The sequence below is a fragment of the Pelecanus crispus genome, chromosome 1 (genome assembly GCF_030463565.1).
Source record: "Pelecanus crispus isolate bPelCri1 chromosome 1, bPelCri1.pri, whole genome shotgun sequence".
NCBI classification, from domain to species: Eukaryota; Metazoa; Chordata; class Aves; order Pelecaniformes; family Pelecanidae; genus Pelecanus; species Pelecanus crispus.
The window spans coordinates 122,894,946-122,921,516 of NC_134643.1; the positions used below are offsets into that span (position 1 = coordinate 122,894,946).

Below are 26,571 nucleotides of genomic sequence, written 5' to 3' on the forward strand. Positions count from 1 at the left end.
TTCATTACTTTTCCATTTACAGCTGTTGCAATCTCACCGGACAAGTAGACTTGGGAATATATCTTCATGTGAAATGTTGCAAGGAGCGCAGAAGAAAGCTATACAGTTTGGTTTGTGTTCAGTTGGACATCCATTTAGGTTCCTTTCTCTGTAGGAGATCTGTTTCTTAAAATACTTCTTGTTGCTGAGAGTGTATAAGTTTGCAGTTGTTTTCAAAACACTCTGATTTGTACTTTATTAACATTTTCATAGATATTGTTGAGTGTCATTACTGAAATGATTCAGCACTCTGAAGAGCTCTGATATGCAATGAGCAAGAAAACGTTGCATCTGTTTTACCTACTGTTTTTTGGCTTCCTGTCCCTCAAACTTGTTTTTTCTAAGGAGTGAAAGCTCTGCATGTTAGACTAATTAGTGCACATCAGTTCCTTAACTCTTAAAAAGGCTTGGACGTTGGCTATGGAAAAGTGATGAGACGTGCAGTGATGTAGCCAAGGGTCCAAGTATCTATTACGCACGTGCAGTTGAAATGAGCATATAAAATGACTTCGGTGCTAATTGCCTCTGTAGCAAGCCATGGATTAGTGTTCCCCCCACACTGTTCACTTTAAATATTGCAGTGAACAATATTAATGAGCATCGATGGTCCAGGGACCTTAAAACTGTTGCCAATTCATAATTGCTCTTTGCCACATATATTTACTTACACCTGTGCAAGGGTCAGCCAAAGTGACACCAGGTGAGTTAAATTCATTAACTATTTCCTTTTTCCTGTTGTTGTTGGGGCCTGACTTTGAAATTGGTGGAAACTTTGCTGTTGCTGTAATTCACAGAGGAATTGCCTGTTTGTTCTTAAAAATTTTCTTCCTTAGGAGGAGGTCTGCTTCTGCTTTGCCCTCCCAGGTTACGGAATGATCTCTTCCAGCGCTGAGCTTTGCGAGTACAGGTGTCCCTTCTAATCGCATAATAAGAATAACTAGATTTGTGTACATTTCCCGCTCTTTTTTTTTTTTTTCTTTTAAAGCCTGAGACTGCAGCTGTGCTGAAGCGCACTGTTGAGGCTCTTATGGAGAGAGGAGCTGTTGTGAGGAACCTAGAAAACCTGGGAGAAAGGTCTCTACCTTACAAAATCTCCAGGCACAAGGAGCGCCACAGAAGAGGAGGGTATGCCTGATGTGTTTTTCCTTAAAATCTTTTAAGAGCTGCTTTACAAATGTACTTATGTACCTCTCATTGTTTGGTCTTCCTTGTGCTTTTTGGGAGCACACGTCTGTGATCTCAGTGAGGTGATGTGTGGCTGTGTATGCGTGCATTCCGCTTCAAGTGGTTTGTGTTTTTTATTCTGTGTGGTGTTGGCTTTTTGTGGGTGTTTAGTCATTGTGTTATGAGTAGCCTGAGTCCAGGCCTGCAGAACTACTTCCCCCAACACACACAATGTTATCTTGTTAGTTAATTTTTACGTAACTATTTTCCAAGCCAGTCAAGCTGTTTACTGATGAAAGCCATACTTAATCTGCTGGTTGCTAATTGGCAGGATTGATTCTTTTTCTCTAATGCATCTGAATTAAATGTTAATTACCATGTGTACCCTGTAACACTTGCTTGTGTTTCTGATAAGTTTTTGTAAAAGGATGTTAAAGATGACTGTGTGGCTTACGGGAAGTACGATAAATGTAAGTGAAGCTGTGAATCGGCATCTCAGATGTCGGGCTCCCCCCGCAGTGCAGGAGGAAGGTGCCGTGGACCGCACCCCCTGCTCGCTGACGCCAGCGTGTTGTTGCTCCTTGAGGCTACCTCCGAAATGGATGCTGGCTCTCGCAAGGACTGAGACATGTTGCTAGGCAACCCGCACTGCGCTGGGGCTGCCTGTGGTAATCAAAATAACAATTAGCAACACGATCCTCCTAATCCCTGTAATGCAACTGTGCATAATTGGATGGTTGGCCAACCTGCCTACCTACTATCTTCCTTGAGGGGCGTTTGGCACTGGGGAAGGTGAGGTGACTCCAGAGGTACACCTTTTGTGAAGCCCTTCTTGGATCATCTCCACAGGGGTGGCTCATGGTTGTACTCCCTCTTCTGAGGACCTGTTCGTTCTCCTGCGAAGTGGGGTGGTGACAGCTGCCAGTTAAAGCAGACTGACAGAAAGGGTAGGGGAGGAAACCTCCACCACATGCCTGTTACTTAACCGAAAGCAATGTCTTGCACTCCTGCTGCATGATGTCCTTCAAAACATGGCTTGATCCTACCAGTATTGCATTTTAGGATGAAGTCTTGTTGCCTACACATGGGAGCTAATCAAAGCCTTGTCTCAAGACAGAATTACTAATTACTTCAACCTTCTGTTGGAGTAGAAGCATTCATAAACGTTAACAGCTTTTCTGATGACTTCAGCAGAACAACGAGCTGGTGTTACTCTCCTTGTACAGGTGGGGAGCTAAGGCAGAGGGACTAAGTTCCACCAAATTTGGATGCTGAAGTTAAGACTTTTAGCCTCTAGATTACACACACACACACACACCCACCCACCCCAGTATACTTAGCACTCTCTAACATTTCACCAGTTTGGTTGACAGTTTCCTCGTGGCTTGGGTGGCAGTACTTCTGCAGATCAGGTCTTGGGTTCTTCAGCAGGGAAACCAGGACAGGAAAAGACAGTAACCAGAATCACAAGAACTATGTAGCAGAGATGAATAGAAGCCATTTCTCCAGGGGATCTTTCAGACGTGTAAACTAGCTTAACTCATTTACTGTAGCAGATTTACCTACTTAATGAGCAGGATGAGGGGATCTGTAGACTATAACCCTCTTCTTTGCAGAGTCCCCAGAGCAGACATATTTTGTGTTCTGAATGAGGCAAGGTTTTAGTAGCAAATAATTGCAATGCATGTCTTGAAGCCATCAGATTAATGTCACCATCGCTATTCCTCCTCCACCTCCCATTTCAAGTGTCTCTAAATATTTAGCAGTCATTCTGCTTGCCCTGGTTTTGGATCCTCTGTATTTGTATATGACAGTTCCCTCCCCTAAATTGCTTGGCTTCTTGAAAGGGAGATGTGATTGACAGAGGGTACCACAGGAAATAGTTGTTTTGTGTGCTTTTAATTGGAGAACTCAAATTCGGAAGACACAAGTTGTTACAAGGGGAAGCAGCAGGCAATTTCAGTACCTGGTAGTGTGGGAGAATTGTATTTCTGTAGATTTTGCTGGGGAAATTGCAGTTCAGTGTACGGGTATGGTGGGTTCCTGGTATACCATCCAATATTTTATATGGTCTGGAGAAGAAGTTACTCAGGATATTAAACCTAATCTAGGAATAGGAAGTGAAAAGTCAGTTCTTGATCCACCTTATAGAATCAGTCAGTTCTACTTTACAGCATCTGTTAAAAGGAATATTTTTTTTTTAACAGGACAAAGTTAAAAAGACAAAAAAAAGGCTCTTCAAGATACCTCACTAAGCTGAATATAAACCTGTACTTCCTAAGAAATCCTAAGGTCTTTTCTTCTTCTTAGCCAATTTTTAATTCTGTCTATGTTCCCTTTCTTAGCAAGTTGGTGCGGAGTGGTGTATTAAGTAGTACAGAGTGTGTCACCTTTTCCTTAGTCTGGGCCTTTTCTGAAGTAACTGAAAGGGTTTCTGTGAGAGTGCAAATGATACTGTGTGTCTGGGGGGAGGAGAGTGTTGAATCTTTCAAAGCTTTTCATTTTGTGGTTTTTTTTTTGTTTGCTTTTTAAAATTTTATTTTATTGTAGTTCAGTTTTGTGATTCTCAGCAGAGCTTCAGCTGGCTTATTTTCCAATAGTATGTAGATGGTGGGAGTCTTAGGATGTACGCTCACTTTGTTACTTCCTTGGACCTCCTGGCTGGTGAATTCTATGAAAATTAGCGGAACACAATATTCGTAGCAACAAATTCTATGAAAATTAGTGCAATACAATAGTCGTAGCATGGGTCACAGCTTAATAGCGTGTGTCTTAGAGACAGCTCTTGTCCTAGTGACTGCTGCACGAACTGTCTTCCTGTCACTCAGAATGCCATAGAATCCCCCCGCCTGCGTGGGGTGTTTGCCTGAAGAACAAAACAAAGTGATCTTCCTCACCAGCGTAGCGAGCCTAGATTTGCTCCCTTATAAAACTCCCAGTGCTATCCAGGCTGTCTCTTAACCTTAAATCAAGGGCCATCAATAGGGCAGCACCAACTATTTGCAGGTCAACTGAGACGTGCTCTTTGGCATGCCTAGTAGTCATCCCTCTCCCAGACTTCTGCTGTACATTTTCTTCATTTACTTAATTCCATCTTCAACTACAATTCAAGTCTTTATATACAACGTATCATAAAACTGAGGGATTGACAGCGAAAGGACACACAAGTGCGATGTGCACAGCAAAGCTACTGCTGGACTTAGCCAGGTTTTGGTAGTGTCTGTAATGAACGGTAAGGAATTAAACTGGAAAATACATGTTCATAGGTCAATAGGGAGGATAGTTGTCTCCTTAATAAAGCACTGTTCGCCTTCTGAGTTCTGTAGTGCTTCAGCATCATCTGTCTCGGATATACTGCATTACAGATACATTATAAATTTAAGAATATCCAGGAGACGTTACAGAGAATGAGAATCTTACTGCCAATTGATCTGTAAAGCTGAGATTTTTCAAAGCCTGCCATAGGGGATTGTGGCCCACAGCTGTCACTGGAATGAGCAGTTTTACTTTGCCAGGCAGCTTTGAAGACCTCGGATCATAGATATAATTGACTTGTTTCTTCTCAGGAAATTATATTCACTGAGCAGGTGGTGCATGTGCATTGAGACAAATTCAGGTCTTTCTCTTAAATGCATCTCTCTTGGCAGAAAACACCCTCCTTTTTTTAGAGACCTAATATTGACAGCTTTTGCATTTAAGTAATTATGGAAATAGTATGTTTCAGGAGCTGTGTGGTTATGTCTGAAGAATCAAACTTTTAAATCACTGGCTTACTGATATTTTAAACTGAAGTTGAATTGGCTACTAATTCACATTTATGGTATTAATTACCGTAGTAGAACATTAACATTTTGTTTTTAAAGTACTTAAGAGTGCGATTCAAGTAACATCTCACAAAATTGTAACAAATACTATTCACCTTATAGATGAATAAAATGTGACAAGGACACATTGGTTCCAGTGTGGGTTAGGTATGTAAATTTAGTTGAGGCATTGAGCCTGAGAGACTTGCCCCTGGCCACCGTGTCTCTGAAAAAACAGTGGAAGAATGTAAATAAGGATTCCCAACTTTATCTCCTAATGGGCAATAGATTTGTGCCAAATATTTGTTCTACTAGCCACTACTTGTTTATCATTTTTAATGAGTTGTATTTAAATTGCTTTTAGCATGGTGCATTTTTTTGTATTGTATTACATGTGTCAGGAGGTGCTTATTTCTGGAACAAACAAAAGTGAACTGATTTAAATAAGGTGTGTACTAGTATTTGAATTCGGGGAATGTTAAACTCGGGATTTGTTGGCTATTTAAGATGATACAGAAGCATTGAATCCCTCAAAGCAGCTTTCAAATAAAGGGTCCAGACTGGGGCTGGGCGATGACATTGCAGAGCCATTGCTGCATATTTGGTCAGTGCTAAACTGGAGAATATTGCAACTGCTTGTAAAATGATAGATCTCAGTAGCACAGTCTGTGGGTTTGCACTTTGTGGCATACCTGTTTTCTTTGGCCTTGCCAGGCTATGCCTTAATCATATGCTTGTGACACTTCATGCTTCAGGGCATCAGATAAAGGAGGTGGTTTGGGGGACGTGGTTGATATGTGGGATATTTTTACTTTAGGGAAGATGGTACAAGGGCAGCTGCAAAACAGATCTTTAAAAAAAAAATAGGATTCAGACACTCCTTTGGGAAGGTAGTGGCTCAAACTTTTTGCAGACCAGAAATCTATTAAACTGGAAGGAGCTATGAGAGGGGCTTCGAGGAGAAGAAAGTGGCCAGGTGTAACTGGGTTTTGAATACTGGGTATCTTGCTATCCCCTAGAGATTTGTTGCTAGTGATTTTATTTCCCCTCCAAATGTTGCTTCCATTCTTTTGTTATCTCTGTTGTAGAAAAGATGATATACATCAGCCTTGTCAGTGCTCAAACTTAGTACGGTTTTGTAAATCCACCGGTAGAGCGCTGTGGCCTTTCCCTTCTACTTTGTTTTGTGTATGTGTGTGCTTTCCCCTATTAAATGTACTGGTAATACAGTAATGTTTTTAGACCTTTCTCCCCACATTTTTATTATTTCGTTTGCTTTATTTGTAAGTTCTCCAGCTAAACTGTGTGTAATTCTGATTATTCATAACAATTTCCATGTTCTATTTGCCAGTTTTTCATTGCCTTGTTTTTTTCCCTTTCAAATTTGATTTTGAAAAGATGGCAATTTTCTTTTGTTATTTGCTTGCTTGTCTCTTATTCTTTTTGTTTTGCTGTTCACTCCCAGTTATCTCATCAGCCCACTTGTTCTCTGTAATAGCAAACTTCTCAGGTCTTACTTTTGTTCTTGCTGAATTGCATTTTGGGAGATTATCTTAACACGTGCATGGGAAATTTTTTGTAGGAGGTGTGCAGGGACCCTGGTGATTGCCAGGGTCCACTGAGGAGCACAGGGTATATATACCAATAGCATTTAATGGGATCAGGGGTCAGAAAATCCAGGTCATGATGTTGTGCTGTGGTCTTGTTTGTGTGATGGGAGAAGGTGGCAAGGCAAAGAGGTCCTTTCCCAAGGACGCAGCACGATGAACTCAATTTGGCTTCCAGGCCCTGCAGTGTTGCGATAACTCCTCAGGAGCTGGGAGCACCAACCTTCAGTACTGGCTTCCCCTCTGCTACAGCAGGGAAGGCTTGGACGCTGTCCTGGCCTTCCCACAAATCACTCCCACCTCCTCTGGGTGGTTTAGGGTCTGCAGCAGTTGGCCCTGCTGTGGGAGCACCTTGTGTTTTGCCTTCATTACATGGCGCTTGACGTAACATCGCTTTGCCAAAGCGCGTGCTCAGGAAAGGGGGCATGACTCTCCCATTTCTCGGTGACTCGGTGGCCCAATGCACGAGAAATAGATAGTTATTAAGAGGAGTATTCCAGTAATTGAGCATCATGTTGTTTAAGAGATTTGAATATTTTTGAAACAAATCTATGTAAATTATGTTACATGTTCAAACCTTTCCTCGTTCCATAAAGTATCTGAGCTTAGGAACTGTACTTGCACAACAGATTTTTGAACAAGCAGCTTGTGACAGAATAGTATTCCATGCGGACAAGAGATGCTAAAGTGTCTTCCAATAACCCACGCTGTCTGGATACAATTTTGTTTACTTTAAGAGTAAAATAATAGTTACCCATCAGAACTGTTCCCTGGAGTGTTTACAAGTTTTAACAACCCTTCTCTTCTCCCCACCCGCTAATAAAATACAAACTATTGCATAGTTAAAGGACTTCATCCTGCAGATAAATGTACTGATGTGTTTAGCTTCGCTCAGGTGGACTCTTTTTCATGAGAACTCTTTTTCAATTTTTTTTTTTTATGGCTATTGAAGACCAAAGAGGAGGAAAGAAAAACAGATGAAAGAGGTTGCAAACAAAAACAGATGAAAGAGGTTGCAAGTTTTCCTTTCTTAGTGCCACCAAACTAAATTTATAGCTAATCCACAACCTGTGTTGTTTGTTTCTGTTCAGATTTTAGAACATCTTGATCTGTTTCAGCAAAAAGGAGTTCTGGATCTGTAATGCACTTGGATGAGAACAAAACTGGTTTGAATATTTGAGTATTACGCACATTTGTAGTAGTTTCTGGTAAATTGATTGTCTTCTTCCACTAGATGGGGCTTTCTTCATTGATGAGTTGAACCATTACTTTTCCTTAAAATGCTTTTGTCCACATGCACATAAGCGTGCATGTGCCTCAGGTATCAGAGCCCTGATTTTTTTTTTCTCTGACTGTATCTGTGGGAGCGCAATTTGCAGTTTTGGTGCTTTTCAGAAGAAATGGCACAGAGCAATAGTTGGTGATGTTGAGGCGCCAGTATTGTTTTCTGATGCAGTAAATTCTGTAGCATCCTTGCGCAAGCATATTGATTAAATGGGATGGCCGCTCTTAAATAGTGGGCTTGGTGGGATAGGAATCGGTCACCATTTTGGTGGTTTTTAAGCTGTGAATTATACAAAAGGCAGAGAATTGACACAAGCAGAATTAATACTCACTACATAACTTCATCCCTGCTCATAACAACTTTGCAAACTTTTCAAATGCTGCCCAGTGAGCATGACTTTTCAAATACTCCAAATGTGTCAGGCTGGTTTACTCTTTTGCAGTGTAACAGTATTTTTTTTTTATTTTTCTGCAATGCTGCAAAATATCTTTCCATTATTTAATTCGTTTAGTAACAGGTATCTACGTATAGAATTTGGCAGATGACATTTCTGAAGACTGTGGATGGTAAAATGTATTCTTCCCCAAAGTACTTGCTCATTATGAATTATTTGCATCATTGCCATGGCACAGTCTAGTTACTAAGGTACCAGCTTTTGGTTTTGATCTGGTACTTCCCAGTTGCTGTCCTTGTGACTTTCAAGGGACATCCATCTATTCCATACCTGTTTTTAAAACCTAAAAAGTAACACATGTACTAGTCCTTCCAGCTACAAAATGATAATCCTTCTGAGCATGAACTTGCCTGTCTGCCCTGCTGAGGAAGGGTAGCTACCGCCAGTGTTGAGAATAAAAGCAAACTACCTCTCTTCAGACCAACGCAGTGGTCCCAAAGATGAAGTGATTATTCAGGTAGCAAAACAATTTCATTTATATAAGATTACTTTAATGAGAATGAATGTCCAGCGGTGCTCATGCGAGTGCCACAGCTTGCTTTCCTCCAGGCAGTTTCCTGTTCCCCTGTTCGATGCTTCACCTCTGCCTGTTCATCAGAACATTTTCTTTCCATTGTATCTTCCACCTCCTCACGGGGGAAGCTTACAGAGGCTTACTGCCACTATGTAAAGGAGAAATTTAAGCATACAGACATTTTTTGGGCACAACCACGGGACCACACAGCCTCTTCCAAGTCCACCATACATGTGTTTTTCCCTCTCCTCCCCAGGCTGACAGAGTCGTATTTCAGGAGCATTTGAAAGTGAATTTTGATCCAGGTGCTTTTTGGGGTCCTTTGAAGCCCTAGGCTGTCCATTTGAAAGCAAAATATTTGAGTATCTTTAGGACTCAAGGTTCAAACAATTTCTGGCTTGAATATGTTAAAAAAGATAAATGAAACCTGGCTTTCCCCTCCCCCCCCATATGCAAAGGCATGTTCTCCTTTGTTTGCGATCATACAATTTAAAAATTTTTTTTTTCAGTTATTGCATTGTTTTAATATGTTTCAGTCTGCTCTCCTGTATTTAAATCATCCTTCTATTTACAGTGTAGCAGGATGACAAAAATAACTGTGGTCTCGTAGTGAATCAGTGGAATTTTCCTGCATTTCTCCCCTGATGACTCGGCTGACTCCTAGAGAGCCTAAATGCTTTTGCATTTTTGCTTGCAAGAATTAGGTGGTTTCCCTCCTGCATTCCTGTATTTTTCCCTATCTTTAGGTCTCACTGGGATTTGGTTTTGTTTACTACACAAACAGTAGTAGCTACAGCGTTGTGTATTGGGTCATAGATCACTGCCTGAAGTTAAGGTTGCTGCATGCCTTATTGAGGGTGGGTTAAAAAAAAAAACCCAACCATGGCTCATGACAGCTGATTTAAATGTGTATCTTTGGGGGGAAGGGGTTCCAGATCTCCTCAGGGATTGCATTGTCAATTGTGTTTGGTTGTTGCTTTTGTAGCAGTTAGTTTCTTCTCTTTCTTTAATGAAGAAGTAGTATTTTTTATGCTGGCCCTCTTTTCCTTCTCTCTTTTTTTGGTGCAGGAAGGCAATCGTTGCTTGTTAACGTTGAAGAGTGGTGGTTGTTTTTAAAAACTTGCATTGTCCCCAATTACTGCAGTTTTGTATCCTCACATAAAATACCTATTCAGCGAGGAGTCATAAAGATATGCTGTAACAGCTCATCCTCCCATCCCCCCCTTCTTCAGTTATCAACAGTGCGTCAGTGGAAATTTCCACCCTTTGCTAATGTGAGAGAAAGCACAAAGTTGCAAAGCAGCCTTTGGAGAAAAAAAAAAAAACCCTATTGCCGTTTTAGGAACACGATGAAAAGCAGCATACCACTTGCAAGCAGAAATGAAATTAAATTCTCGAGAAATGGTGGGACTAAAATGGTGCAGCAAAGAGCACGGTTTGCAATACGAATGAATGCTCTTGCTAAAGGAAGGGGGCATGAAAGTGGTGGTGGATCACCAGCGAGAGTTTCTCCCCCCATCCTCCTTTCTGTTAGTTGCAACTGTGAGAGGATTTGGAAGGCTTCTTCCCAAGGAGAAGAGTTAAGTGTCATCTGTTAAATTTACCAGTGGCTTTTAATGGCTTTAACAGAAAATACGACTTTCCCTTTTTAAGGGGCGTGCATCCTTCAGAAGTTGCTGTGCAGTATTTGTAACAAATTGTCCAAGCTTAAAAATTGTTTCTCTCCTTAAACATTTAACCGGGTGGCATCTGTTAATTCTGGAGACCAGAGAACGTTCAGTTTTCCGAATATATTGAGCCGAATCCTGTTCCCCATTGAAGCCTGTGAGGATTTGCAAGGAGGACTGAGCCCACCAGAGTTCCTCCAAATCCTTCCTGAGGCAAGTTATTCCTCTAGCTCTCAGGAGCCCTGCTGCAGTCAGAGGAGCGGCAACTTCGCTGACGTGACCTGGCACCGGTCCCTTGGCATCAGTGACGCTCGGCCACAGCCCACACGAGCTGGGCATCTCTTCTGGAGGACTCGTTGCTTTGGTATGGGCTGCAGGGAGATTTTTTCCATCATACCCCTCACATACCAGAATTCAGTGCTTCAGTGTGGCCTTTCTGAAAAAGGCTTCAGAGCTGAATTGTGGCTATTAAGATTTTCAGGATCAAGGTGTCTGGCTAAGGAGAAGTTTCTTCGCTGTGTTTTCCACAGGTGGATTCCACCCCTGTGCAGTAATCCAGCACACGCTGCTTGAGTCATTTCTGGCGCAACGGGTCTGCTCTGTGTGTAACATTTTTGATGTAACGCATTTAGCTGGATGAAACTGAACTCCATGCAGCATGAAGAACACAAGGGTGTCTGTTGTTCGTGACCCCATCCTCCTGTATTTCCTGTTCAGACTCACTTCAGCAGAGTTCAGCTTCTGGTCCTGAGGACTTGCCATTCAAGAGTACCTTTATGAAAGTGGACTGTGAAGTATGATGTTCACGCTATAGTTGACTTAGTAAGAATCCATACCTCTTGCAGAACAAATTCCTGTCTGTTAGGTACAGTTTTTAAATCAAACTGGGATGCTTGATCCTGCTTGGGTAATATGACATCATTTAAGGCATATCACTTTCAGGTTATACCAGTGCTTCATGGGGAGGTGTGCTTGAGTGGACTAGGAGGAAAGGGGAGCTTTAATAAGAGGATGCGTAAAGGCTAAAATGAAATAGCTAGGTGGGAAGTGTACTGTACATTTAGCCTTTAATGCTAGTCTTGGAAACGAGGTGAACAGTTAGGTCTCTTCAGTCGGATTTCTGAGACAGTTGTGCTGTCTTTTTACTATACTATAGTTAGTGCCATGCCAAATAGAGACAAAGTGATTGAAAAGGGTTCTGGTTACAGCTCCATTGACCATGCTGGTTCATTCACAGCATTTCAAGGGAGGAGGGATGACCACTGACACAGCTCACTCATTTTTTGCATTAGTATGATGGCTGGCATTAGGTCGCTCATAACTTGCAGGAACAATAGACATAACATTGCTAATGAATTTAAGGTACGTCTCATGGTAAGAGACGGGATCTGAATCTGCATATCTGAGATGAATTCAATGCGCAGTGGTTAGTTGTGTCCCATGTCTGAAATGGGGCTCTTGAAGTGCAGTAGACCTCTTTGCTTGTTTGGGTGTGCTGGTGTTTTAAAAGCCTCTTGCAAAATTATAGTTGAGCTCATGAAGAAGGTTTAGTTCTTCAGCAAAGAGTTTATTGCAGAAGTGGACTGAGTGACCTAAGGTATTAACAGGCAGCAACGTTCTCCTTGCCATAGGTAGATGGTCAGTTTTTTCTTTATAGATGTCAAAGGCAGCTGTGTGGTGGACATGAAGTGCTTACATGGGGCAGTGCGTTTTATACGTGCTGTGCATGTGTGGAAGTAAGACCTTTTCAGTCCCGCCAAGGTCAGCACGACAGTATGTTCATGAAGTGCCAGCTGTGCAAGTGGGCATTGCCTGTATGTGGCTTCAGCTTCCACCCTCAGATTGAAAATTTAAGACACGTTCACATCAGAAATGTGCCTAATTTGGGATAAGTCGCTCTCGCTGGGTTTCTTTTGCTGTTTTGTTTTCATTTCCATTCAGCTCTGAAGCAGAACTTTAAAGGAAGAAATGTGCCTGTATGTATATAAGCTTGAGATGTTTCATACTGGCATCTGTTCCCCAAAGAAGCAATGCTGTGAATTTGAAGAAAAATGCATGTTGTGACTGAAATGAATGTGCCACCGTACCTTTTTTTTTTAAGACCATTCAAATCAAGGTATGGAAATGAATGGAATAGGTACAAGAAGAGCAAGCTCTCTTTAATCTCCTTGGGTAAGCAGTGTTGTACAACAAAGAAAAGTTCAGGCTGAGCCTGCTTCAACTGAACTTTTCTTATTTGAAATCAAGGTAATACTGAGCTTTTATTTAAAACAATTCTGGTACCAAAACGTAAGAAAAAATTAAAAAGTTTAATTTAAGAAATCCCACAGAACGGTTACTTGAATTAAATTTGTTGCAGTACAGGTATTTTTTTTATTGTGTGTATGTTTCTCATTGCAGGTATTTTTTGATAGACTTAGAGGGCCCACCTTCGATTGTATCGACCATGATGGATCATTTAGGACGTGATATTGATGTAATTAGACGTACTTTTATAAAGCATCCTGTATCAAAGACAGAAGAATGCAGTGGCATAATCCCAGTCAACTATGAAGATAAACTAATTGCCAAGAAGAAGTGAATATTCCAAATAGCATGTTTGAAACTTTTTAAAATTTCTTTTATTCCTGCTTTGGAAAACAATTATGATAACTAATGTCCATCAAAAATAATCAGTTTTGGCCATGTTATGTGTGTGGTATAGTACACTATCTTAAGTTACTGTAACATTTGAGGTTTTCTTTTTGTTTCAAATAATTTGAATAGACTCAATCTGTATGCTTATCTTGATATTTGAGAACTCTGAAAATGGATTTTCTTTTCTTTTAGAGCATTACATTGATAATGAAGATTTATCCATCATCAGAATGCTAAAAATAGCATTCTTTTAGAAAAGACAGATTACTTCAGAATATTTACATAAGAGATTAAGAAGTCTACAGTGTAAATATAGCAGTATAGGATGTGATTTGTTGGAGGGGTTTTTTTGCTTGTTTTTGGAAAAAGGTAATAAAAGCGTGATTAAAAATAAAACTTGACTCATTTTTTAAAAACAGAAAAGGTACAAGAAAAAATAACTTACACTGCCAAAAGACACATCATGCTTCTTTCTTTAAGGTAATAACTCTGTTCAAAGTACAGGTAAAAAATTACTTTCTATAGAAAAGACCAGAAACTTCCAGGTGGCAGCTTAGAGAATAACCATGGTTATATATGAACAGAAGAATAAAAGATGCTTTGTTTTACCATCACCTAGACCCAGGTGGACATTTCAAACTGAGAAAAATGTCAGGACAAAGGTCTTAGCGTATCATCTACCTTTCTTTTGCTCTTGTAAAAACAGGAGAAACAGCAATGCATGTGAAAGATGACACCAATGTAGTACAACCTCCTGCAGGTCTGACATAAATTCAGTAGTTTCCAGAGGATTTCCATATTTCCCCCATGCTACCAAAGGAATGCATTGGCCATTGCTCCCTAATAAGGACTGTGTGTATAATTTTCTGTAGGAAAAAAGAGGATGTTCTTTACCTGAATAAGCTTCATCTAGAAGCTGACTCCCACGCTCCAGCGTTACGTATTGCCAAAGGGAAGACCAGTCTGGAGGCCAAGGTCAGATTCCCAGAGACCTGTGACAGGCAGCTCTCCAGTGTGTTATTTCATCACAAATTTGTCTGTTCTGTTTTGTGGAGGTAGCTGGGTCATATTTTGGGGGGGATGCTGCTTCTTTTTTTTTTGATACAGAACTTTGGGGGAGAAAGAAACGAGCTTTTCTTCTGAGTATCTTCTTTTTTTTAAAGAAAAAGCGATTTAGAAAAATGAAAGAGGAAATTTTCTTTCTGTGCATCTTTGTTTAGGAGACATAAATGCGTGTGTGTTTGTGGGTTTGGTGATGCCGTTATCCCATCCCTGTGTGTTGTCCTGTCCCCCGTCTCACCCCCCTCCCTCCCTGCCCCCCGCAGTTTTTCTGGTTTTAAGTCTGCTTTTCTTTTACGAGCAGACTGTCACATTTTGTCTCTTCTTTCCTGGAAAAGATGTTGGGAGAGTGGAGAGAATGCATTACATGCTTACTTAAGCTGGATCTGTATTAGGTGTGCTTTTTTTTTTTTTAGTTACTGCCAGTTTCAATCATGTGGTTGCTGTGTGCACCGGTGCCTGCTCCAGGCAAAGCTTTTCTTGTCAATGATTTTTGCTTGTAGGACAGACCTTCCTTCCATACGGGGGTGAGCTTAGCCAGGAGGAGCCGTAGGTTTGTAAGTCAGTGCTACAGGTTTGGCTCCCTGAGCTGCCCTTTCTAGTGGGCTGCTGAAAATTCAGATTTGCAGCATAGAAAGTGCAAACTACAAGTAGGGAAGTACAGAATACTTTAAAGAATGTATTTTACTCAAAAGTTTCTCAGAAGCTTTTCTTAAAAATAGGAATTGAACGGAAAGCCTGCAGTTTAAAGTCACTTTGCCTCTGGCTAGGACTTTGGGCTCTAGATTTCATTTGAGTAGAAAGGAGAATATATAAGGTTTCAGCCTCACAAAATGGAGAAGATTGTCAACAGAGGCTGTACACATATAAATGTTGTATGTTTGTCTTTATTCAATTTCCTTTAGCGTAGTATTAAATTTTGCATTTACTTTGTTCCAATTTCTAGGCTGATGCCTGCATTCAGTAGGAAAATCCTAGGTGCTCATTAGAGATGAGCCCGTCAGCTTATTATTAAGTATGTGACATTATTTGTTGTGAATTAGGACCTTTGGTCAGTCAGACATTCATGCCCCTCTTTGCTGTGGGGCCCATTTCTGATCTTAACAGAAGATTGATGGATGTCAAGAACAGAAGACTTGGGCTCCTGAGTCCACCTCATGCCAAGAGTGGATCAGCAGTAGCACATCTCTCGGAGCCTCAGCTGATCCCAAAAGAATACAGCAGTGCTGGCTCTGAGGGAAAGTGGTCTCCAGTAGGCCACAAAACAAGGTGTAAGGAGATGTTACCAAGCCTGTTTTCCTGCCTTCTGAAGTACTGAATGTGCAAAGGGGAGTGACCAAAAATCGTCTTTGCCTTTGGGATAGAAACACTGACCACTGAAACCAGCGGCCGCAAGCAGAGCCATGCTTGCCGGACTGGTGCATGGTTGTATAAGCACTGGTGCTTTCTCAGCAGCGGGATTTATTTATAAAAAGTCTGCTGAATAGCTGGCTCTCAAGTGGATGTACTATTTTCTTCATAATTGATAGTTTCTAATATGAACTTTTTTTTTTTTTTTTAATAGGGGGTGAGGTGGGGGAGGCTAAGGAAGGAGTCCTGGGTTGCAATTTGTTTAGCCCAGTCAGCCACCCAGACTGGTAGTTAGCTATTTTGGGAAGCTAATGCATAACAGTGTGCGCCTTCTCTCTCAATAGCTGTAAACCCAGGAATGGACGCTGGAGTGTATCAGAAGGTTTGAGCAGTTCTGGGTTTGAGCAAACAGTCTTGAGTTGTGCTGTGGAAGAAAGTGAGAAACTGTACCCTGAACAGTCATAAATTCTCCCTGCAGAGGAAGGGAAACCTTAGCACGTCTTTCAGATGTGTGTGCCTTTTTGATCGTCGATAGCTGGTTTGTCCCACTGGGCTGTAAGCAACTCTTGATCTCCAAGAATAAAATTTCAGGACGCGATGTGGTGTCGCTGGAGAGCCAGAAGAGTCTGTGCAGCCAAACCATGGCCAAATACCTAAAATGTCAAGCTCCGCTGGCATTTCCAAAGGCCTAAACAGTTTGAATACCAGTACTTTAAATTTTGTTTACTAAAGAATCTGATAGCGAAGCTCTTCAACCCTTCCTTAGATTACATTCCCAAGCGTATAAAATAAGTAGTTTTATGCTCCTAGATACTCTGTTTTTCTTGTTTGTGGATTGTGGAGAAACACTGAGTTGGGTAAGTATTAAAATAACAACTGGCAATTTTCCTGGCTCAGGAATGTTTTCTCCCTCTTAACCTTCAGCAAACAAATGAGCACAAGTGGTTTTATGGCGAAGATCTTAGGTATGTCTTCAATCACTCCTTTTTCCTGATCTTCTCTTTCTCAGCTGAGTCTTGCGCTCTGGAGTTTTCTTCAGCAGTCTGCAGGCTCTGCACCATCAAAGCACTCGGCGCTCTGCTTGCAAAGCACTCGGTGCGGCTGCTGGCTTGACCCCAGGAGGTTTTGCACATGCAGTGATTTGCTCCCATGGACCCAGAGCCTGTTCATCTTCCATACATCTGACTAGCGTGTCAAAATCCTGTTTGTTGATGGTGTGAGCTTAAAGAATTTCAGGATCCTCAGTGTCAGCAGAATATTTCTGTCACTAAATGTTTTAATGGCGCTCTGAAAATCATCCTTCAGCTGGACTTCTGAGGAATAAACAACAGGAGTAAACCGTTGAAGCTGCAGGCTGAGCTGGGTACAGCAAACGCAGGGATGTATTGCTTTGGAAATCATCCGAGGAGCAGTTAGAATGGCAACAGTCGACATGACTCATGGGCTCCTACTGTTGAGTCTAGGCTTTGATCACTGAAACACATCACCTGTCACTTAATGAGATCAGTTTCTGTTTAGTAAGTTGCTACACTGTTGTGAAGGAAGACTTTGAAATGAAAAGCAGTCCTGTTGGAGGCTTAGAAATTTCCCTTAAGACATGGCCAGTCTGCCACACGTTATTTCTGCTCAGAGAGGCTCCTAGGATCTGTCCAGCACTGCCAGTGGCTCCAGCGTAAATGTTCAAGAATCATAAGGCAAACCCCCAGGTGTTTTGAACTTGTGTCATGTAATCATGGGCTTAAAAATCAGAAGTATTGTTTAAAATGTGAGGTTCTTTCTATTGGCCTTTTAGATTTTATGATTAATTTTTTTCAAACTTTGTTGCTGGCATGATTTTCATGTAGCACCTGACTGAAGAGCTGTCGGAAAAATACAAGCTATAGCAAATGAGATGCTTGGTAAATTCATTGCGACTGGTGCTATGTCCCTCCACCCACTGAAACAGAACAGGGAAAATTAAAAAGGGAATCATTATTGTGTCCTTTCCTAGAATTCTGGGGCTCAGATAGGATAAAAGTGAGAATTGATGCGGAGCCAGAACATGCATTTTCCCAACTGCTGCACGAAGGGAAGATTAAAAATGTGTTACTCTCCGTGACCTGCGTAACGTGTTGCTTTCTTAGTGCTGCTTCAACAGACCTTTAAAAACACGCAGGCTGCAGCTGGTGGACTACCTTAGGCTAATGCTGCTCCTCTTCGCGCAGCTATTTGTGCAACGCTGCGGAGGAGTGGGAGAGTCACCATTTACTGAACGCTGGTTAAGAGGGGGAGTGATGCATTGACAGATTCCAGTTCTGGAGTATTCAAGGTTGCCTTCCAAAAGTGTTTTTAATGGGAGGTAAGGCTCACTGTAAACCTGGGAGAGTTTTCGTCCCTGCTATTTTTCCATTGTGCTTAGACTGCCAAGTCAGCCTTGTTTAGAGGATGCTAACTGGCACATAGAAAATCTGGCTTATTAAAATCTTCAACATGTTTATGTTGAGGATAGTGTTGGGGGATAGCGCAGTTCCACTGAATCAGTAAGAGGCCTCTGGCGGAGTTCTGTAGGAGCAGATGTGCCCTGACAGTGCGATGCACTTTCTCCCAAGGGGAATCCTTAGCCACCTTAGGAGGGTTTGCAGACTTTTGAACTTTTGTTGATGAAGACTCTCATGACGCTTCTGCACAGGGGCTGGTTGGTGCACCTTGGAGAATGCCTAACACGTGCAGGGCTCTCACGGAGCTTCTGACTGTGGTAATGAGGTAAGTTCAGCTCAATTTTCTGCTGAGGGCTGATGTGAAAGTTACATGCAGGGAGAAAAAGGCTTTAATTTTGAGTTTCCCTTCACAATTCACCTTGGAAGCAGCAGTGGGGTGAGGCAGGGTGGAGAAGACTTGTTGCATACTCAGTGTTCTGGTAGGCTGTCTGCTCCACTGTTTTATGTATGTGACAAGCAGAATGAAAATGTCATGTATAATCTGTTCTGTCTATATGCATTGGTACCTGGGAGATATATGACTGAGGAAAGTGTAAAGAGCAGGATGTTTATTATCTTATTAATGCATGGGCATCATTCCCATTCCCTTGCTCAGTGAGTGGGAATGTCGTGAAAGAAATACACTCCTTAAATGTCAAGGAGGTAGGCACCTTAGAAGTGCTCGAAGCCATAGCACCGGGGTGGAGGGGTGAATGGGGCCGAGCATCCCGTTCAATAGTAAGTGGCTGCAGCCATGGTCATAACAGACCACACTGGGTGAAAAGTGCGATGGAGAAGGGTGTCAAAGGAGTAAAGGGTCTGCGTGGAGAAGCTGAAGGGACTCAGGCTAAATACAGGCCACAGAGGCCTGTAGGAATGTTGGGGGGAAAAATACCAAAGCGCATCACTCCCTCCTGCCCTGAAGCCATCTGTGTGTTTGCACAGGGGAGTACTGGAAGCAGCTGGTGGGTATGGGTCTGTGCCCAGCGTGCTCAAAAGTGTAGACACAAGACTTGTGCTGTGTCAGCATGCTGGAGGAGAATCAAACCAAAATTGTTTGATCCTCCAACTTGCTAACTATGAGGCAGGGTAGGGTACTGCAAGTTGTACCAGCCACTGGAAAAGTGCAAATGGTTTGCTTTAGTAATCCCCGTAATCCCCTATAAATAATGCCCTCCCCTATATTGATGAAAAAATTTACATAACAGCTACACCCAGCCAAAAGGGAAAAAGTAAACAAAACAAAAAATGAACTAGTGCACTCGTGATGCTGGTCAGATTCATCTGAGCCGCATTAGGAGAGCTTAGGATTCCTGCCAGAGAAAGGAGGACTATCATCAGGAAGGAAAATCTGCATAATCTTGGGCGGGAAAAGTAGTTTTCAAGAAACTCCAGACCCCGAGGCTTGCTTTGTTTTGCAGGATGCAGGCTGAGCTGGAAGGTGGGGGATTGGTATGTTGGGTCACGCTCAGCTCCTTGTTGATGGGACTTTCACCCTGGGGTTTCTACACTGACTGGCCTCCAGGTCAGTAGCGGCTGCCCCCACTTTGATGTGGTGGCTCTTCCGTGTTCCACGTGTGCAGAGAAATCGCTACTGGCTTGCTCTGGCACCCTTGTTAAGCTTCCCTGAAAAGTGATTTCGTGGATCAGGAGATAGAGCTGCGAAGGGTTTCTCTCCCCAGGCTGGATATACTGGCAGAGCTGCTGGGAGTTATTTACACTGTGGCTGAAGGAAACTTTATTCTCTGATTAGAGAACTGCAAAGGACTGTCAGCTGCTGATTGATGGGCCCAAGATTTGGCTTTAAAAGATGTGTGCATATTTGTTCAATGTACACTTAGATTCTTGGGGTTGTCCTGAGATCTTACTGTGTCTCAGGCTGTGCTTTGGGCTGCAGTCCACAGGAGTCGCCTGCGATTGACAGAGTTGACAGTGATGCCCATTTGGTGGTTCTTGGATATGCCATAGGGGTTATGGAGTGCACAGAGAGACATGACTAATAAGTGCTGGTGCTGCACCTGCCTTTCTCCTTCCTCCTCTCCTGCCTTACCTCCTGAGAAGCACTCCCCCACCATCCTCTGCTAGCCCTGCCTAGAGACTGCCAGCTCGGCCGCCTGAACTTCTCGTGAGACCTGGGCTTAAATGTTGGTGGCAAACCAGAATGAGGTGTGGGCAGGTGGCCTGTGGCAGAGATCAGGGGTGTCACAGCCGCTGTTAAATGGGTAGGCCAGAGCTGGAGTCACTTCATGGGTCCTCATATGTGCCTCCTTCTCCATCCCCAAAGACAAGTGCATCACCTTGGTTGGCCTCGATGACCTTAAAGGTCTTTTCCAACCTATATGATTCTATGACCTGGGGTCTCCGTGTGCTGGGAGGTGCATTCCCACACCAGGTGGCTGGTGCCTGCCCGAGTTGGAGACAGCATTGGGTAGGCTTGTCCCTCTGCAGCTCCCTGGCTTTGCAGTTTGGCTTGCTGCAGTCCCCCCGCACTGGTGCACTGGCTGATGTGCGACCTCAGAGGAGACATGCTGTCTGTGGCGGGGCAAGGAGCAGTTTGAGCGTGCAGTGGTTTGGCCTGTGCTGTGTTATCCTGCAGGTACGTCAGGGGCTTAGGTGGCTCTGGGAAAGCCACTGATGAGGTTCCCAGCCTGCTGTACCAACCAGGGGGCTCTCATGGCATCCCTGCAGACAGTCTGAGGCCAGGGCAGCACGGAGGGTCAGGGAAGGGGTGCCAGGAAGCATGCCAACAAGGCAGCGTAGACGCAGCCAGTTTTTCCAGTTGAAGAAGGCTGCAGCAGGTTTATCTGAAGGCTTTCTGTGTTCAGTGGGTGAATCACTACCGAGAAGTGTGGCACTTCTTGTGTAGGTCTGTGCCGCCGGCTTCTCCACAGCCTCCGCTGACACTGAGTAATCACTCGGAGAGGAGTGGGGCCAATGACTGTGAAGATGATTGTAAATCACAGCATTATAATTGCTCCTGCACGTGACATCCTCTTGACCTCTGGGAACTCTAAAAACAGCTGTGGTCTAAAACCCCCAGTTAATTGCACTGTGAAGAGCAAGAGCCCCCTCTGAGTGTTATTATGATTTGAATTACATGGTCCTTAAATGCTGGCATTTAAGAAAGTACAATAGTGGTCTTCCTATTTCCATGTGAGAATCCACAGAAATGTTATGGGTTCTTTTAATGGTAAATGTGGCCAACCCGCTGAAGCCAGTTGGAGTCCATGGTAGATGGTTTTACCAAAAGTATTTGCGAAGGTATTTTTGTGAGGATGAAAATTAAGAAGTCCAGATGGTCATCAAGGTATCTCATTCTCGCAAACACATGCGCATGCTTTGTTTTATTCCGATGCCATTGATTTGTCCTTGGACCTGGGTGAGAACGTGTGTTTACTTTGCGTGCCCTGTTGATTTCAATCTGACTGCTTACTTGCACAAAGCTAAGTGCATACCTGAAAATTTGCAGGATCAACAACTTGCTTGATGTCATCCAAGTCCAAAAACCAGAGCTTTCTGCAGAGTTCTAAAAGATTTCTAAGAAACATTCCTTCGAAAATAATAGGTTGGGTTTTTTTTTAATCCTGAAAATAAAGTCTAGCAGGTTACCCACATACCAGTTATTTGCTCATTCAGATGTCAGTTTTCCCTCAGACCTGGGTGAAAGTAAAAATTTTGGAAGATTTTACTGAGAGTTCAACTGTTTTGACTTTGATCAGTGCTAGCAACAGAGTTCTTTTAAAAAAAAAAAAAAGGAAAAAGCAAGTCTTGGCAGAGAGAAGACTCTCTAGGTGGGCCAATTAACTTTAATGAGTTTTCTCCTCTTTGCTATGTGTGTCCATTATTTGAAAATACCTTGTAGTGTTTGGTTGAGAGCCTTCTGGAGTTTATGGAAAGCCTGCTGGCGTCTCCAGGCTGGCGTGTTGTAGGCACGCTTAGGGAAAGATAAAGACTTTTTCTGACTTCAGATAAACAGATGCCATTTGTTTCTGACATCTTTCAAAGTTCTGTCCCTTGCTTGGAGGTCAGACAGAATTTCAATGGAAATGCCCGAATCCTCTTTTTTCCCTTGTCCGGTTCTTTGTAGGTTTTCTACAGTACTTTTTACCATAAAGAAGTTCAATTTTGTTTTTTAATTTGAGCCTCATTTTCAGAAAACAAACCATTTCAAACAGGGTATGTCAATCCTCTTTGTTTTATAGGAAACTCTGCAGTTCAGAGGTACTTGCACTTACTTGACTTTCAAGCTGTTTCAGGTGTCTTTCTATAATTAGGTTAATTTTCACATACTCTTCTATGCTCCTCTCATCTCTTCGTCAATGCATTCCTGAATCAATTTCTTCTGAGGTCTTCTAACTGAGCACTTCTATCATTGTCCATGGCCAGTGAGCTGTTTGAGGAACTTCCTATCATGTCCTCTGCAGAGATTATGGAGGAGATCAGGTGAGGTGTACAGCAAGTCTCAAAGTATTTCATTAGAACTGCACTCTCCTGGCTTCATGGAGTCATACACACCTGAAGGGCCAGAAGTTGCCTTAGATCATTTAGTTTAATCTACTGGCTATCACAGACTCTACTTATTGTCATACTCCCACCTGTTTTGAGTTGACCCAACAAGTTCACTTTGGCATAGATTTTCTCTCTGAAAGGTAGCCCAACTTCAAATGAAGATTTCAAGTAAAAGCTAATCTAGTCCCTCCTCTGGAGAGCCTCTTTCACTGGTTAATCACTCTCACTCTAAAATATGAGTGGTGTTTCGCCTGGCTTCCTACAACTTGCCATCTGTTTGAGAGAGGCAGGTTCCCACTTTTGGGTTTGAGAAATCCATAGATTTAGTTTCTGAAATGCATCTTCCCCTTGTCTCATAGACCTTAAAAAAAAAAGAGAAGATGAGATCTCTGATTCTCCACTCTCCCAATGACATGATAAAAGCAACCAATCTCTTTTAATATCAAATATTGTTAAGGTAGTGCTTTTTAGATGCAGGGCTTTTCCAGATCTGCCCACTGCCTTTGCCACTGTTCGTACCATCTCTGGTGTTGCTTTTGTAAACAAGCTTCTCCACATCCTCCACTGTTGGAAGAGTGAAAGAAGCACAAAGTGGAAGGTGTAAGCTCAAAAAAGGCAGCATGAGGCACTGTGCCTGTCACCTTCAGAAGCAGAAGTCAAGAGGTGTTAATAAGAACGCTTGTTTCTATGTCTTGTACTGCTCATGATTATATTCTCTGATGTGCAGCTTCCCATTAGTAGGAACAGTCTTATGAGACGCTTTGCAGGAAAAGTCATCTATATTTATATAGCTATTATGTTTATTTGTAGCTTTGTATATATTACCAGCAAGTAAGTCTATTCCTTCCAAGAGCCTTTCCCTGGAGGATCAGGAGGCAAGGTATCTCATTTAACAGGAGAAAAAGGGAGAGAATCTGGGGAAATGAAAGATACCAAACCTGGAGTAAGGGAAAGAAGGATAGCCAAACTTGATATTTTTCAGTAAAAAAAGGGAGAGACTTGAAGCAAAGGAAAATAATTAAATAGTTTGAGAAAACACTTGACTAAAAAAAGCAAGTGGTCTAATCAGGAAGAAGAAAATTCAAGAGAGAGTGAGGAAGTAAATGAATTTTAGAAATAAATCATCCAAATTATGGCCTTTGGCACTCTTATATTTGATTTCCTAAGTTGTTCATAAATGGTTTGAGATAAAAAGGTATAAACACAGAAAATGCATGTGTAGCATCTAGTTACTTTAGGCTGTGTGTTCACACTTTAGCCTGAACTCCCTGTTCACCCTCCCTATGTGTTGGCTTTCTCTGGCCATTACCTGGAGTGCAGCAGATTTACCACTACAGCTGAGAGATCTGCCTGACTAAGGTGGCCCTTGTGTGGTCCACCATTTCCAGTTTGCTGGCAAAGGACTCTGTCAGCCTTCAGGACTGACTGCTGTGTATTTGGACTGGCGTTCCCAAGAAAACCCCTGTCCTCTGCAGGTGGGGCTGCCGCAGGTTGGACTAAAGGTAGGAACACAGAGCAAGGCTTGACGGCCTTGAAGGCCAACAGCATCCTGGCTTGTATCAGGAATAGTGTGGCCAGCAGGAGCAGGGAGGTGATCGTCCCCCTGTACTTGGCACTGGTGAGGCTGCACCTCGAATACTGTGTCAAGTTTTGGGCCCCTCTGTAGAAGAAAGACATTGAGTTGCTGGAGTGTGTCCAGAGAAGGGCAACGAAGCTGGTGAAGGGTCTGGAGCACAAGTCTTATGAGGAGTGGCTGTGGGAACTGGGATTGTTTAGCCTAGAGAAGAGAAGGCTGAGGGGAGACCTTACTGCTCTCTACAACTACCTGAAAGGAGGTTGTAGTGAGGTGGGTGTTGGTCTCTTCTCCCAAGTAGTTAGCAATAGGATGAGAGGAAATGGCCTCAAGCTGTGTCAGAGGAGGTTTAGATTGGATAAGAGGAAAAATTTCTTCACGGAAAGGGTAGTCAAGCATTGGAACAGGCTGCCCAGAGAGGTGGCGGAGTCACCATCCCTGGAAGCATTCAAAAAATGGGTAGACGTGGCACTCTGGGACATGGTTTAGTGGGCATGGTGGTGTTGGGTTGATGGTTGGATGATGATCTTGGAGATCCTTTCCAACCTCAATGATTCCTAGTTTTTACTTTTCTTAAAAATGATCCAGCCACCAAGCCAGGAAACATGAAATTATTACTCTCCCCTTAATTGGTTTAGTGGTGGACTTGGTAGTGTTAGGTTAATGGTTGGGCTGGATGATCTTAAAGGTCTTTTCCAACCTAAATGATTCTATGATTCTATGGAAAGAACCTGGATGGTCAGAAAAGGCTAGGGTCTTGACTTCATATCTAATAACCTGGTATCTGAACCTAGGAGAAACTGTCCTGCCTCAGATCACTTCCTCTTGCACAAGAGACTCTTTCCTTATACTGAACTCTTGGTGCTTTTCTGAAAGCTCAGGCTTGCTTACTTGGCTGGGAACAGATACTAGGGCTTTAGTTTCACCGTAAAACAGAGTTTCCAGCTGTTTGCCCAGCAGTAAGAAGTTAACCAAAATCTGGACGCCAAAGCCCATAAGCCAGGTTCTGATAGTCTTCTAATGCCTTCCCACAGCAACCTGGGTCTGTGTTTTTTTGTTTTTGTACTTACGGCCCATTCACTGTCTGTATGCCTAAAGCTGCTTGCTGTCATATGCATACCTACCTAGCATTTCAATCGTTGTATCGTGAGACTCCATTTCTGTACTGCTCTGCTCTCCTCAGCCAGCTGCAGAAGATGCTGTCCTAGTCTGCTGACAGTGGACCAGAGGATCACACTGGGTTGTAGCTAACTACGGCAGGGAACACCCTTCTGGAAGGGTCACTCAGATTCCATACTTGTGTGGAAAATTGCCTGGCTCCTGGCATCAGGATGCTGTGAGAACATTGTAAAGCTGGAGAGTGCCCACTGCAAGGCAAGCAATGGTAACTATGGGTCGTGTAATTCTCTGCCTACTAGTTTTTACTGAAGGGAGTTTGTCCCACTGTGAGTCCGTAAGCTGTTCACCCCAGGATATCTGGAATTTCGAGCCTCACAGGCATGCAGGCACTTGGCTTTCACTGGAACTCCTACCTACATATCTTATATGGCCAGGACCTGAGCACCCTCCAAGTCCCTGCATGAAATCTGGGTCAGTGCAGTTCCAGTATGGCCATGGATGTTTAGATAAAAGGTGCATGTAGCTCTGCAGATGAATACTCAAGAGCTGCTATATCCCAGCACGGGCAATGGAATTGCTTGAGGGCATGCTGTTACTTTCGTTAAATTATCTCCTGCTTTGTACTGCTGCTTTAAAAAAAGGAACAGGCAGGAATGTGCTAATGTGCATGTGTGCTTACACAGTTTTTGCAGAACCAGCTGAGTTTGTAAAACTCTTTGAAAAACACTTGGCGATGAAAGGCTGCATCTGAGCGTGTGTCATTGTAACCCATAGGAGCTTTATAGACACACAGAAGTGAAATTAACTGCTTATTTTAAAAGCAGGTGCCAGAGTTTCCCTTCATATAATGCTCTGTCATTCTCAGGTTGTGAGAAAAGACCCCCCCTCGTTTCTCCTCGTCGACTGCTCTGCTCAGGGTAAGATTTGTCAGATGCTATGACATGAACAAGTCTTCCCCCATCACACCACCACGCTTTAATGAAATGGTTTCCTGTTAAATAAGACACAATATTAAGATACAGATCATGCATCCTCCAGCTTCAAACGTTTATCTCCGCCGAGGAGATGTGGGGTTTTGTCACTGCCAGACGCTGCCTCCGACCTCAGCCCGCTGCGGAGTCTGTCTGGAGCAGGTTCTCAAAATCCAATCTCGAGCACGGCAGGGGGCTGCTTCTGGTGATGAAGCTGTTTTCTCTTCTCCAGCCTTCATTAGGAGAATTTCTTCCATTTATGTAAATGGGCTTCCTTACATCTCAGGCTCTCTGCAAGGTGGGGAAAGAGAGAAACCAAGCATCCAACCGACTCTCGCTTGCTTCCTGCCAGCACCTTGTGCTG

The 26,571-nt window shown here is 42.9% G+C and overlaps 1 protein-coding gene across 1 annotated transcript in view; it reads left to right on the forward strand.

Annotated features, from left to right (window-relative positions):
- The window catches only part of MRPS6 (mitochondrial ribosomal protein S6), a 47,188-nt gene extending 33,645 nt beyond the window's left edge, over positions 1-13,543 (forward strand). Inside the window, exons 2-3 of the mRNA XM_075720391.1 lie at positions 1,025-1,164; positions 12,934-13,543. Of these exons, the coding sequence (XP_075576506.1) occupies positions 1,025-1,164; positions 12,934-13,114 (321 nt within the window). The 3' untranslated portion in view covers positions 13,115-13,543. The remainder of the gene's footprint in view (positions 1-1,024; positions 1,165-12,933) is intronic.
- The last annotated feature ends 13,028 nt before the right edge of the window (positions 13,544-26,571 follow it).